Source organism: Drosophila mojavensis, unplaced genomic scaffold (assembly GCF_018153725.1).
Source record: "Drosophila mojavensis isolate 15081-1352.22 unplaced genomic scaffold, ASM1815372v1 contig_74, whole genome shotgun sequence".
Lineage (NCBI taxonomy): Eukaryota > Metazoa > Arthropoda > Insecta > Diptera > Drosophilidae > Drosophila > Drosophila mojavensis.
The window spans coordinates 4,941,791-4,954,823 of record NW_025318899.1 but is presented as its reverse complement, the minus strand read 5'-3'; the positions used below and the strand labels follow the sequence as shown (position 1 = coordinate 4,954,823).

General features: G+C 44.8%; 6 protein-coding genes and 1 non-coding gene across 8 annotated transcripts; 4 read left to right on the top strand and 3 right to left on the bottom strand.

Moving 5' to 3' along the window:
* The first annotated feature begins 1,080 nt into the window (after positions 1 to 1,080).
* On the top strand, positions 1,081 to 3,267 carry LOC6581466. Its single transcript, XM_002007159.4, has 4 exons — positions 1,081 to 1,614; positions 2,268 to 2,640; positions 2,703 to 2,839; positions 2,899 to 3,267. Exons 1-4 carry the CDS (start codon positions 1,489 to 1,491, stop codon positions 2,986 to 2,988), a joined length of 726 nt encoding a protein of 241 aa, XP_002007195.1. The 5' UTR covers positions 1,081 to 1,488; the 3' UTR covers positions 2,989 to 3,267.
* Positions 1,702 to 1,963, bottom strand: LOC6581467. The gene has a single exon (XR_047698.2). It is a non-coding gene; the product is annotated as a U11 spliceosomal RNA (small nuclear RNA).
* A 607-nt stretch (positions 3,268 to 3,874) lies between the features above and the next one.
* LOC6581465 (gustatory and odorant receptor 63a) lies at positions 3,875 to 5,950 on the bottom strand. 2 transcript variants are annotated; one of them, XM_044010398.1, is made up of 4 exons: positions 5,708 to 5,950; positions 5,413 to 5,635; positions 5,206 to 5,355; positions 3,875 to 5,148 (listed from the first exon to the last, which is right to left on the bottom strand). In XM_044010398.1, the coding sequence occupies exons 2-4, from the start codon at positions 5,623 to 5,625 to the stop codon at positions 4,030 to 4,032; spliced, it is 1,482 nt and encodes a 493-aa protein (XP_043866333.1). In that variant the 5' UTR covers positions 5,626 to 5,635; positions 5,708 to 5,950; the 3' UTR covers positions 3,875 to 4,029. The 2 variants fall into 2 exon arrangements, with proteins under 2 accessions (XP_043866333.1, XP_043866332.1); XM_044010397.1 differs by having other exon boundaries at positions 5,413 to 5,950.
* A 148-nt stretch (positions 5,951 to 6,098) lies between these two features.
* Positions 6,099 to 7,762, top strand: LOC6581464 (hsp90 co-chaperone Cdc37). The gene is made up of 4 exons (XM_002007157.4): positions 6,099 to 6,211; positions 6,271 to 6,474; positions 6,530 to 7,189; positions 7,251 to 7,762. Exons 1-4 carry the CDS (start codon positions 6,179 to 6,181, stop codon positions 7,539 to 7,541), a joined length of 1,188 nt encoding a protein of 395 aa, XP_002007193.1. The 5' UTR covers positions 6,099 to 6,178; the 3' UTR covers positions 7,542 to 7,762.
* Positions 7,763 to 7,772: 10 nt separating this feature from the next.
* LOC6581463 (dnaJ homolog subfamily B member 13) lies at positions 7,773 to 9,018 on the top strand. Its single transcript, XM_002007156.4, has 2 exons — positions 7,773 to 8,767; positions 8,827 to 9,018. The coding sequence occupies exons 1-2, from the start codon at positions 7,783 to 7,785 to the stop codon at positions 8,946 to 8,948; spliced, it is 1,107 nt and encodes a 368-aa protein (XP_002007192.1). The 5' UTR covers positions 7,773 to 7,782; the 3' UTR covers positions 8,949 to 9,018.
* Positions 9,019 to 9,086: 68 nt separating this feature from the next.
* Positions 9,087 to 12,275, top strand: LOC6581462 (patj homolog). Its single transcript, XM_002007155.4, has 2 exons — positions 9,087 to 10,908; positions 10,970 to 12,275. Exons 1-2 carry the CDS (start codon positions 9,400 to 9,402, stop codon positions 12,032 to 12,034), a joined length of 2,574 nt encoding a protein of 857 aa, XP_002007191.1. The 5' UTR covers positions 9,087 to 9,399; the 3' UTR covers positions 12,035 to 12,275.
* Positions 12,206 to 12,906, bottom strand: LOC6581461 (protein JTB). The gene has a single exon (XM_002007154.4). It carries the CDS (start codon positions 12,807 to 12,809, stop codon positions 12,345 to 12,347), a length of 465 nt encoding a protein of 154 aa, XP_002007190.1. The 5' UTR covers positions 12,810 to 12,906; the 3' UTR covers positions 12,206 to 12,344.
* Between the last annotated feature and the right edge of the window lie 127 nt (positions 12,907 to 13,033).

Sequence of the window (13,033 nt, the reverse complement as noted above, 5' to 3'; positions counted from 1 at the left end):
AAAAAACCAATCAAAAGAGCGTTGCGAACGCAAATTGAACGCCAAATGGCTGCAAGATGATATTTCAATACGTGCAACAGCAGCAGAAGCAGCAGCAGCAGCTCAGTCTCTTGGCTCTGGCCCAAGTCCAGGCTCAACTCGAAGGGGCCATAAATTATGTGAACGGGCGACGCCTGCGCGTAGTTGCTTACTTTTTTGCAGTTATGATTATCGCGCTTCCAGCTTCCACAGAGAGCGAGCGAGTGTTTATGGAGCGAGAGGTAGAGGGAGCGGGAGCAGAAGCTGCAGCCGTTGTTGTGTGCAAACAAATGTAAAAAATTTTTAATTGACTTTTGGATTTGCGCCACCGCGCCAACAGTTGCAGCAGCACTTCTTTTTATGGCCACTCGCGTGCATGCAGCTTAAAAGTTAATAAAACACGCCCAATGATAACAAGACGCAAACCAGAGAGAGAGACAAACAGACAACCATCCAGCCATCGAGCCAACATATTTTGCCCCTGAGGTCTTCATCATCGGCATCATGATGAGGTTGGAAACATTGTGATCCTTGGCCAGCTCGTAGAAAAACAATCAATTAAGCGCGCAAGTAGCTGACACAGAAGGAGCGCCAGTTGCCAGTTGCAAGTTGCCAGTGGCACGACTCCAACTCCAACTCCAATGCCAATATGAATCCAATACGAATCCAATCCGACTCTCTGATTCGCATTGCCTTGCGCAGTGGCCAACGGCGGCGATTGGCGTTTTATGGCCTGTTTTGGTAAAATTTATGTTACATTTTTATAGTTCAGTGTAAATTGACTTTTAAAATGTAAAATTTATCATAGCAAACGGGCCGTTGCGGTGCACCAAACGCTTTTTAATTGCTTTATTTTCTCATAGGCCGCCGCACGCACATCTGGCAACGCTGCCAGCGACAAAAAAGCTTCCATCCAAAAAGCTCACGTGATAAACATCTGCGTGTTTTCAAGCACACCAAAAAAACAGCCCTTGAAGTGCTGTAATGCTTTCTAGGGTAGTCAAAGAAGGCTTTTTGTTAGATTTTTTGAAAAAAACAAACAAAAATATTTCTATTAAATATAGAATTTATATAGTACAATGCTTAACTAAAGTAGTTACAGTTGTCTAAAAAATCAAGTAGCTCTAGGTGCCCCTCCCTGTTAGAGCCTACAGCTGTGTCGGGAAAACAAACAACTGTTAAAAGCTTTTCAAGAATCATAACAGACCTTGGTGCCATTTTCTTGTGCGGCACCGCAAGAGCTTTTATCAAGTTTAGGGCACGAAATATCTAGCGTGCATGTGTTAATAACGCGCCCCAAACTACCCCAACCCTTCTGAAGCTTCTTCCATTTGGATGACGAAACACAGTCGCGAGTCGCAAGCAGCAGCAGCAGCTAAAGTTAAGAGTCGCTAAGGGAAAAAATCCATAAATTGATTGTGCCACGGTGTAAACAATAGAAATTAACTCAAGGAAATACTCTGGAAAATCATGCTGCTGCCCACGATGCGAACGGGTGTCAAGTGGAGTTGGCGCCAGACCTGGGACATGCTGATGTCGCCCGTCTCCCCGCGCAATCTGCGCACCACAGCGCTGCTGACGAGCATCTACCAGCTGGTAAGCTTAGAGATAAACGCCAACACTCTACTCCTTTGTCTCCTCTCCCTCTCTCTCTTTCACTCTTATATAATGCATTTAATAATGTGGGGCACAGCGTACGGACTGCCGGCACGCAGAGAACTCCGCTATCCGGCCGTCCCAAACGTACAGCTACCTATGCCCCTAACACAAAAATTACGCACTGGATATGCAAAGCCATACCCCACTATGCGCGTTTGCACCCATCGAAGACGGCAATTCGACGCGCGCCCCCGCCCACGAAGAGCGTAGGAATGGGCAAACGGCACAATGCGTCCGCACTGTTTCTCGTAAAATACGGAAAGCGCCAAAGACGAGCACCCTTTTTAATAACCCAACTCCGAAAATGAGCTGCATATAGCTACGCTTAATGCTAAAACCGGTTGAGAATTTTTGGCGCATTCGCTTTGCTGACACATTCGATTCGCAGTAAATAGAAATTTGGCAACACTGCAAAGATCAACAGAGTTGACTACGACTGCAATCCTTTTGAAAGCATTTAAATGCCGTTATCATTTGACACTCCAGCCTCGTTCCGTCTCTGTTCTACTCTAGTGCTTGCTCAGTCGGTCTATTTATAGCACTTGCATATCGTTAATTTACTTACTCTCCTCCTCTACTTCTCTTTCCAGCTCATTGCGCACTCGATATTATTTGTTGTGCTTCTCTGTCTGGCGCATGCGGAGCAAATGCGTAATCTGCTCGACATGGATATATTGGATCAGAAGGATAGCGGATTCTACAGCATTCACAACGATATGCGCTTGAAGACGGCTGCTCAACTGGCGGATGCTACCGAAAATGCACTCTATGTACTATCCGGCATTGCCAGCGTTTATGCTTTGAGTGCCATAGCCCTATTCTTTGGCGTGTTCAAGAATAAGCCCGGCCTGATAATACCCTGGCTGGTAATTGAATTTCTGGGCGCCATTGCAGTGGCTGTCATTATATTCATGCTGAAGGATACGAAGTTGCCCATGCTATTTGGCGGACAGTGCGCCTATTGTAAGTAAATTAGATAAACTTTAACTTTCCGATTTCTGAGCTAATATTCGTTCCCATTCTAGTAATCATCTGCTATACTATGCTCTTGATGGATGGTCTTAAGTGGTACATCATGCATAGCTTCTATCAGAGTCTACGCACAATGAACAAACTGCGAGAGATCGCAACTGTGGCTATACCCTGTCCAGCCCCAGGCGCTGTGAGTTTACACTACAAATGTATTCCCCATAAAAAAAAGCTAATCAACTTACCTTTTAGGTACCCTATCAGTTCCGCAGAGAGCATATGTATTTGGGCAGCAATGGCTATAAGCATATATTGACTGAGTCGCCGGATGGACAGTGTTAAATAGCTTTGACTTAACAAACGAAAAAAGAAACTTCGACTATATACGAAAAATTCATACACTCCTACCCCTTCCCATACCACCAGCATCAAAACTTCCAGCATCAAGTGTCTTAAATAATTTTTGCAATCTCATTATTTTTTCTTCGTTTGAGCGTTTTTTGGAACGTGTGTGATATGGTATAAAGAAACAGAGATAACTATTTTAGATAGCGAGTGCAACGAGAAGGATATTTAAATAGAAACATATATATACGACATATATATTCTTATGGCAATATATACACATGCATACGTACATTATTCAAACACTAGCAATATATATTACCGTATGCTAGATACACACGGAAACTATTTTCAATGTAGTGCTTGAAAAATCTCACTTTAATCTTTAAACTACTCCGTTTAGTAGCTGTAAACAATATTAATTAATTTAAATAAACAAACACTAAAAAAAAAAAAAAAAAAAAAGGAAATTTTTTTAATAGTTCCATGCAGGATTTGAACCTGGGCTTTCGTGTTATTCGCGTGGAGTGCTTCAGTGCTGCGCTATCGCCAGACAAGCCGCACTAGTCGATATAAGCAAATATCTCAGCATACCAACTGTATTAAATATTAAATTCTGTATACTTGTCTCATTTGCACACATTAAATTAACTGCAAGCTATTCCCATTGGCTAGTTAAATTTATACGTTGAACTGAAATGTAGATTTCTTAGATACAAAAGTAAAATATAAAAATAAATATATATAACATTTTAATAATTATAAGGATTTTTGATCATTTTTATTTAATTTATTTTCCCCTTTTTTTTACGGCACAAATAACATAATTTAAAGTTTTAACAACAGTAACGCTTGCAATAAAATTTAAAATGAATGAAAAATGTTTTAATTTGGCCATATTCTTATTGATTTTTTAGATTATATATATATAAAGTTGCTCTTATACTATGCTATTCTAATGTTGTTTATCTTTCGTGTTGATTTTTTGTTTGTTTGTTTTTGCTTTCTTTTTTTAGCTTTCATTTACCTTGACCTATTTTAGCCCTTTCGGCCGCGCCCAGATCGGTTAACTGTTGGCGGGACTGCTGTTGTTGTTGTGGATGGTGTAGCTACAGTGCTGGGGGCACCGAGTAAGGTCATGTCATTGCTTAAGCTATCCATCAATAAATCGACCACCGTCATATTCGAGTTACCATCTCCGTCGCCCTTGTCCGTTGGAATGCTGATCTGGAACTGCAGCAGCACTACCAAATAGGTGACCATAGTGGTTAGCAGACCCTTGAATAGAGTACGATTTACATCAAAGAAGCCGCCACAATTAATATTCGAAGGATTCATTTCGGTGGCACGCAGAAACATATTAATCTCTGTCTGGGCATCCGAATTCATCCAGTTGAGTTCGACCATCAGGAGTTTCTTTTGGAAATTCGTTCGGACATTCACCGACGCATAATGCGCTTCATCACATATGTAGAAGAGTAGACCTATATTCCAAAGAGCCGTTATGGTCAATCCAATATCCTTGATGCCGAATCCCTCTGAAAGCTGTGACATAAGTCCATAAATCGACAAAGTTATGATAAAGAACAAATAGAGACTCATGAACACAAAAGTGTAGCATAGAGCATTGCCTGTATCGCGGGTCAGCTTGCTCAAACGTAGCCAGAGGACACGATAATCAGCCACCATGGCAGCCGGGCCAATATGCTTCAAGGCCTTCTGGAAACGTTCCGCCAACAGATACGCCGTGGTGCTGATTGCCTCGCAGATGAGAAACCACCAGGCGCCCAGCATGGCTGTTAGGTTGTCCAATATACAATACGGCACCACCTGGTTGAGATTCAAATCCGACATTGTTATGTGTGTGATAACGACAGAGAGTATCGAAAGTATGGGCAGCACGATGGCAATATAGACCGCCTTCTGGCGCAGATTTAATGGCAAGCTGTGACCAGAGATTTGATAGTAGAGCACTTCAAAGTCATCCCAGTCATTGAACAATCGAGCGATCTTCCTTGCCTCCCACCAGAGAATCGGAATAACGATAATTGGTAGGATGTTCACCAGGAATAGGTACGCAATGACGGCCTCCTCGAAGGGTCCACTAAGGGAGCGCACAGCATGAATACGTTTGTTGGCCACATAGCCCACATAGAACTGAATTGAATGATTAATCCATAAACTGTTCATTTTCACAGTTGAAAAAAAACTCACCGCTAGCAGCATAAAGAAAACAACGGAATAAATAAAAGCAGCTGAATTAAGAGCAAATTTAGCTCGCGAAGGACCTCGTCGTACCATGGGCAGGACGCCAATGATGCGCAGAAACCAATTAACCGGGGCGATATTGCGATAGAAAACGCTCTTGGAAAATAAACTACATTAAAAATTGGAATTTAAAGACAATAATTTCTTGCCTACCGGTGTAAAATCTGGATTATTGGAGGCAATTGTGCTGACTGAGCTTCGTTTTCCATCATTGGGTGGCGGTATATAATCACTGTCCAAACGCTCAGCCAATCCAATGGAATATTTCCGTACGCCATGTAAATAGGCCTGTGCATTTCCACTGTTTATGGGCTTGGCATTCAAGAATACCATGTCCGGTTTCTTGCGTCTATAATAGCTGGCCATTGTTCTTGAACTGTGAGTATTTCGATACGTTGGCCAGCGCCTTGGGCTCAGTCATGGTTATTAAAAATGCATTTAACCTCACCCTCTATTTGTTTCTTATTGTTTGCATTGCGAGACCAACTTGAGTTTCCTGTTGATTTCCTTTGTTTAACTTCTGCATGCATTAACCTTAACCAGGTGCCCTATTTCAAATTTATGTCAAAGCGCGCCTAAATTATTTTTAATTTGTTACCCAACACTGTTCAGATTATCAGATACCGCCTCAGCTTAAACACTTCCGATAATGATATAAATGTCATGGCGAAATAACTTAATGTTTAAGTCACTGTTATTTTCAAATTTAATATTTATTTAGTCATTAATTACAGCGATAATGCTGAAAGCTTTGCGTTGAAATCATTGCCCCAATAAAAGGTATAAGTACCATCGATTACAACGAATACTATCGAATAAATTGTAATTATCGATGCATTGATTCAAGTACATCGCTATACTTCTAGAACTTGCAAAACGTAAGGCTGGTAAAACAAAAAAATAAAATTGCATTGCAAAAATGGTTGACTACAGCAAGTGGAAAAATATTGAGGTGAGTGCAGCTAAAGTAAATCTGATAAATGTATTGAATGTATTCGTAATTGTGTACAGATTTCCGACGATGAGGACGAAACACACCCAAATATAGACACGCCTTCGCTTTTCCGCTGGCGGCATCAGGCTCGAGTCGAGCGAATGGCCGAAGCGGAGAAGGAAAAGGAAGAGTTGAAGAAAAAAAGACAAAGCTTCCAGGCGCGTCTAATGGATGTGAAGGAGCGCATCAGCAAAAAGGAGGGTGACGAGGCAGCTCTTAAGGTAACTAAGAGACCTGCTGTCAAATTGTGCATTACTAATGCAGATAATATTACAGCTTGAATTAGAGAAGATCGAAAACGAGGGCAAGGCGCTCGATCGTGAGGAGAACGAGCTGCTGAAGAAAGAGAAAAAAATGCCATGGAATGTGGATACAATAAGCAAACCAGGTTTCGAAAAGACGGTGATCAATACGAAGCCTGCACGCTCTGCAGATGAAAACCTGACCGAGGAGGAGCGCGAGCAGCGCATGAAACAGTTCGTCAAAAAGAATGAGCAACTGTGCAAGCAGTACGGTATGCTGCGCAAATACGACGATTCCAAGCGCTTCCTGCAGCAGCATGTGGAGCTGGTGTGCGAGGAGACAGCAAACTATTTGGTCATTTGGTCGATCAATCTGGAAATGGAGAAGAAGCATGATCTGATGGCTCATGTGGCGCATCAGTGCATCTGCATGCAGTATATATTGGAGTTGGCTAAACAGCTTGACCGCGATCCGCGCGCTTGCTTCAGCTCGTTCTTTTCCAAAATCCAACAGTGTGATCCTGAGTACCGTGCGCAGTTCGAAAGTGAAATTGAGGGCTTTAAGGAACGCATTCAAAAGCGAGCACAGGAGAAGTTGCAGGAAATCATTGCCGAGGTAGAAGAGGAAGAGAAACGTGAACGCCTGGGACCAGGCGGTCTAGATCCTGCCGATGTCTTTGAATCCCTGCCAGATGTACGTTTAAAGAGAAAGTTCTACAATAGAAACTTCTAGAATATCAATTCTTTCCTTACAGGAGCTCAAAGCTTGTTTCGAGTCACGCGACGTTGAGCAACTGCAGAAGATTATTGCCACCATGCCGGTGGAGGAAGCTAAGTATCATATGAAACGTTGCGTGGATTCTGGTCTCTGGGTACCAAATGCTGCCGACGCGACTCAGGAGGACGATGAAACAGAAGCAAAGGCCGACAATTCGGCTGACACTGCAAAACCAAAAACAACAGAGGATGCAACAGAGAAGGATAAGTCCAAATCTGGCAAGGAGGAGCCGATATATTCTGGCGTCAGCACCAATGACCTCGACTGATCCGTTCCATCAGCGCTCTTGTTGATTGTTTACACTATAAGTTTAATTTTAATATAAATCTGCCTCCCCCCACTACAAGTTGATCAAGTTCAGTTTGTATATACATTGAGAAACGATACCTCAAATCAAATTCTCAGTAAACTGTGCGTGCATTTTCAAATAATAACCAAGCTATCCACTAACATAAACTCAGATAATAAAATTCGTTTTATTTATTTTAACTATCTAATATCTATTGAGTATGAATCGTCCCGAGCTGGACTATTACGCCGTGCTGGACATTCCACGCAATGTCACCAAAGAGCAGATCACCCTGGCATATCGACGCATGGCTGTGCGCTTGTGTCCACACAGAGATAAGAAATATGAGCTGGATTTCGTTCCACTGGCCCAGGAGGGCAGATTGACGCATTTGTCTCCAATGGCGGAGACCAAGCAGTGGGCGTACATCAATATGGCATATGATGTGCTGGGCAACGAGCTATATCGTGCCATCTATGATCGCTATGGTGAGGCAGGCCTGTTTGAGGGCGTGATGCTGCCGAATGGCTACTTTCCACCATATCAATACCATGGCGATCACATGGAGGTGTACGAGCGTGTATTCTCCAGCTATTCGCCGTATGCGAATGTTATTGATGCCATTACGAATCCACCAAGCTTGTATGCCACGAGGGAACATGGCGTGGGAGTGCGACATAAGGATGCCAATACGGAACGCATTATACATTTATCATTGGAGGAGGTACGCACGGGTTGTGTGAAGTTGATGCATGTGTGGCGTCAGGAGATTGTCGACGCTAGGGAGTCCCGTCTGGAGAAACGCAAGCACACACTTAAGCTCATCATACAACCGGGCACCACGGCCGGTACACGCTATTGCTTTAAGGAGGAGGGTGATCGCTATCCAACGACCATCCCTGGTGACATTATATTCATTGCCGCCGACAGGCCGCATCCGACATTTGAGCGGCGCAACATGCATGACCTGGTCTATCGCTATGACATCAATCTGGCTCAGGCTTATACGGGATTCATATTCTACGTGAATACCCTAGACAAGCGACAGTTGAAAATCGTCATCTCAGATGTGGTTACTCCGGGCTACCAGAAGATTGTGCCACTGGAAGGGCTGCCCAAGTGCCGTAATTTGGATGCTGTGAATGCAATCAAGCAAGCTAATAAACGAATTGAGGAGTTTGGTGATCTCATAATAGAGTTTAATTGTAAATTAGTTAACAAAACTAGTAAACAAACAGCTAACTGGTTAACGGTCTATTTACAGATATATTTCCAAGATATTTGACACCACAAATGAAGAAATTGACACGTGAGTTCTACCAAGAGTTTCGTAAATTGGAAATGGAACTGGAGGAGGAAGAGCGCATGCAGATGCAGGGTACATAATATTTTAATTAATTTATTGTGGAAATAAAAATTGTCTGTAGTTCAGCGTGAGCAGCATACTAAGTCTGAAGTATCGGTGTCGCGTTATTATGGTATCGAGTAGCTCAGTACATATCGATAGGTTATTCATTTTTACGAACAGGTAAAACACAGCATAATTAAAAAACAGCAAGTAAAACAACAAAGAATAATAATTTGTGCTAAATAACAAGTAGATAAAATTGTGTAACCATTGCAATTTGCTTAAATTCACCTTAAGCTCAACTAAAGCATCAATAAATTGCTCAATTCGAATCAAGCAAAGCGATATTTTGCTGCATAATTCAATTACTGACACCTGTGCAGTACGCCCCTCCCCCACTCTATCAAGTTTGATACGGAAATTCCAGCGCTACGCTCGAGTGCAAGTGGAGGCTGGCTAGCTGACCGCACCCACAATTAACGGTACAAAATGCACCTGAGTGCCGATATTTCCAGTGCCCTACAGCAAATCGAGGCTGTGAAAAAGGGCATTGACGAATCGGAAGATGCCAAGCTGCAAATGCAAACGGCGGATAGTTTAAATACGATAATGGGTATATTAACGGATCCCGTTTTTCGTACCATTGCCCATGTTCAGGAGTCATTGTACGAGCTGGGCATACAGCTTGGCCAACATCCGTCCATGTTGCCGAACGACTTCGACATTGATGTTTCAGGAAATTTGGTGCTCAGCCTGAATGGCGGCGATGTCATGTACGATTCGTCTGCCCCGGCCAGTCCGGACAAGTCCAGTTCCACGGGTGGCGACGTGGAGCAACGTCCACAAAGTCAAAATTCCAAGTCAGCTGCTGCGGATCTGTATGCCACAGACTATGCCCAGATCCAGGCCATTGAGCTGGTCAACGACGGCACAGGTCTAGGCTTTGGCATAATTGGTGCACGCAATTCGGGCGTTATTGTAAAGACCATTCTGCCAGGGGGCGTGGCCGATCGTGATGGTCGCCTGCGCTCTGGAGATCACATTCTCCAGATTGGCGATGTGAACCTTCACGAGATGGTCTCTGAGCAGGTAGCCGCAGTGCTTCGACAATCGGGCACCCATGTACGTCTTGTTGTGGTGCGTCCGATTGAGCAAAACTTGCCTACGCCACAATATGCCTTGGAGCCGGGCAGCGCCGTGGTGCCGACGCGTGTGCTCAGCGATCCTGCCGAGCTGGAGCGTTATCTCATATCAACTGGCTACCCGGAGATATTTGGCGAGAGCTCGACGGCCTCAACGCCACAAACCACGACGGAGGATGAGCGTTTTGTGTATCGTGGTGAGACATCGATGCTAATTGATCCCAGCATCGATTTGGACGAACTGCTGGCCTTGCCGGAAACAGAGAAACTGCAGGTGGAACTAAAGAAGGATGCGAATGGTCTGGGCATCACCATTGCCGGTTATGTTTGCGAAAAGGAAGAACTTTCCGGAATCTTTGTAAAGAGCGTATCTCCAGGCTCAGCGGCTGATCTGAGCGGACGCATACGCGTTAACGATCGCATCATCGAGGTAGATGGCCAATCGCTGCAGGGCTATTCCAATCACCAGGCTGTGGAGCTGCTTAAAAAGTCTGGTCAAGTGGTAAATTTGCGGTTAGAGCGTTACCTACGCGGCCCCAAATACGAGCAACTGCAGCAAGCCATTGCTGCCAATGCCAACGAAAAGCTGCCTACCAGTTCACCAGGCACGCCCTCTCGTGCTCCCTTGCCCCCACCCCCAGCCACGCCTTCGTCTACGACAGTTAGCAGAGAGGCAGAGGATGAGACGCTGCCTGCGCCGGAAGCCTTTATGATGACCACGCCGCCTTCGAGCTCGCTGGCTACAACCACCACGCTGAGCAGCTTTGGTGCGGGCAAGCAGTTGTTGGCCGTGCGGGATTCCCTAGAAGGAGCGTCTAAGATTGTGGCCACAGACGTTGTAGCTGATAAGCAGGAAGTACTTATACACATACAAACTTTATACATATTAGATGTCTCATTTCTATCCCTGTTCGCAGGCAGCTGTACACGCAAAGAACTCGAGCCTTATAACACGCCATAAGTACTACATGGAGCCAGAGCTGACCGAGGAAGTGGAGGCGGAGATCGTACGCAAATGGCAAAAGATAGTGGGCAACGATATGGAGGTGATTGTGGCGCAAATTAAAAAGTTTGCCGTTGGTGGTTTGGGCATCTCCTTGGAGGGCACCGTCGATGTGGAAGGTGGCCGAGAGGTGCGCCCACATCATTATATACGATCCATACTGCCCGATGGGCCGGTCGGAGTGAATGGCGTACTTCGCTCTGGCGATGAGTTGTTGGAGGTTAATGGCGAGCGACTGTTGGGCATGAATCATCTGGAAGTTGTGGCCATATTGAAGGAGCTGCCATTGGATGTGCGTATGGTGTGTGGACGCAGCAAGGTGACTTCGCTGCTGCCCTTCTCCGATGATACGCTCAAGAAGCTGAGCAACAACTTTGAGAATTTACTGCCGGCCACAGATCGTCTGGTCAAGGCCAAGTCCGATGGCAGTCTGGCCACAGCTGGCTCCGTGGCGGACGCGGATTCAGTGGCCGTGGCAGCTGCGTCTTTTAACAAATTGAAATCTCGTTCTCTGGAACCGCTCACCGGCTTGGCCATGTGGTCGTCGCAGCCGCAGATTATAGAACTAGTGAAAGGGGATCGCGGCTTGGGCTTCTCTATATTAGATTACCAGGATCCATTGGACTCGAACGATACACTGATTGTCATCCGTTCGTTAGTCCCTGGTGGCGTGGCTCAGCTGGATGGCAGGTTAATACCGGGCGACCGTTTGCTATTTGTCAACTCGATTAATTTGGAGAACGCTTCGTTGGATCAGGCTGTGCAGGCCTTAAAGGGTGCACCCAAGGGCGTGGTACGCATTGGTGTGGCCAAACCGCTGCCCATGACGGATAATTCCCTGAAGGCGTGCAGCAATGCCAGCACCACCAGCGAAGAGACGTTGGATGCGCAGCAATCCCCACCAGCGCTGCCCACAGCAGCGCCTCCAACAGCCGTCAAGGGCGCAGAGCCGGATCTTATACCCGACTGGAGGAAGTAAATGCTGCCGATCAAAAGCTGTTATTATTATTATTATATTTGTATTAGACAAACAATTATGTTATGCACCAATTGTGTTGACCAGAGCCGCCAAAGGAAGCGCGGCTCGGCTTGTCCCCAATCATGGACAGCTGCATTCCCAACAATCGCAATATTTTCATTCCCGTTGGAGTATTAGTTAAGTGTGTGTGAATTTAATGTACTTACAACTAAATAAATTATGCAAATCGTTTACAATATTAGTCAATTCGTATCGTATATGTTTCTATATACAGTGTGATGAGTATCCATTAAAATGGCTGATTGCTCGACTATTGCACCCGATTCAACTGTCGTTCGATGCGCATATAGTTGCGCCTGGAGAGCACACGATCCCTGGCATAGCTCACCAAATAGCTGAGCACTCCGAACACGAATGCAATAGCTTCGAACTTGATGAAATTGCGCTGCTCAATGAGAGCCACTCGATCGCAGCTCTTGGTCACAATTTCGCCGCTCTTGCAGCGCAGCACCTCCTTGTAGTGTGTGTGAATGCAGACGCCAAGACTGCGACTCACAATATCGAACTCAGAGCAGGGATGACACTCCTGGACAACGGTGTAGGTCTCGTGTTTCCAGCAGGTCGAATTATTTTCGATGACATACTTCTCGCCACGACGTCGAGCCAAGCTGCCCTCTGCTGCATAGCGGGACTCAATTATTAGCACTAGTATGGTGACTAGAGTCAGGGCGGTAAGGCCCAATACCATGTGATGTTTTTGGCAGTTTTCGAGCATATTCTGTTTACTTATAATGGCAAAAAGAAAATAAACTTAAATGAGTCAAGTTTGTTTTTACTTTCACAGCTGTTGATCTAGGGCTGCATACAGAGAGCCAGGCGATAGAAGTAAACGATACTTACCAATAGTGCGTGAGCAATAATTAAGCTTGGAACAAACTAAAACCACAACTAACAAATATTATTATTATTATTATACTACAAAATAATTCCTGAAACAAA

Bases quoted from the DNA above. Each gene is read 5' to 3' on its own strand.
- LOC6581461 (XM_002007154.4), bottom strand. From the start codon at position 12,809: ATGCTCGAAAACTGCCAAAAACATCACATGGTATTGGGCCTTACCGCC.
- LOC6581466 (XM_002007159.4), top strand. From the start codon at position 1,489: ATGCTGCTGCCCACGATGCGAACGGGTGTCAAGTGGAGTTGGCGCCAG. The intron at 1,615-2,267 runs GTAAGCTTAGAG...TTCTCTTTCCAG, and splicing joins TGACGAGCATCTACCAGCTG to CTCATTGCGCACTCGATATT. The intron at 2,840-2,898 runs GTGAGTTTACAC...CTTACCTTTTAG, and splicing joins CCTGTCCAGCCCCAGGCGCT to GTACCCTATCAGTTCCGCAG.
- LOC6581462 (XM_002007155.4), top strand. From the start codon at position 9,400: ATGCACCTGAGTGCCGATATTTCCAGTGCCCTACAGCAAATCGAGGCT. The intron at 10,909-10,969 runs GTACTTATACAC...CCCTGTTCGCAG, and splicing joins TTGTAGCTGATAAGCAGGAA to GCAGCTGTACACGCAAAGAA.
- LOC6581465 (XM_044010397.1), bottom strand. From the start codon at position 5,625: ATGGCCAGCTATTATAGACGCAAGAAACCGGACATGGTATTCTTGAAT. The intron at 5,356-5,412 runs GTAGGCAAGAAA...TTATTTTCCAAG, and splicing joins ATAATCCAGATTTTACACCG to AGCGTTTTCTATCGCAATAT. The intron at 5,149-5,205 runs GTGAGTTTTTTT...CATTCAATTCAG, and splicing joins TTTTCTTTATGCTGCTAGCG to TTCTATGTGGGCTATGTGGC.
- LOC6581464 (XM_002007157.4), top strand. From the start codon at position 6,179: ATGGTTGACTACAGCAAGTGGAAAAATATTGAG. The intron at 6,475-6,529 runs GTAACTAAGAGA...ATAATATTACAG, and splicing joins GTGACGAGGCAGCTCTTAAG to CTTGAATTAGAGAAGATCGA. The intron at 7,190-7,250 runs GTACGTTTAAAG...CTTTCCTTACAG, and splicing joins TCTTTGAATCCCTGCCAGAT to GAGCTCAAAGCTTGTTTCGA.
- LOC6581463 (XM_002007156.4), top strand. From the start codon at position 7,783: ATGAATCGTCCCGAGCTGGACTATTACGCCGTGCTGGACATTCCACGC. The intron at 8,768-8,826 runs GTAAATTAGTTA...GTCTATTTACAG, and splicing joins TCTCATAATAGAGTTTAATT to ATATATTTCCAAGATATTTG.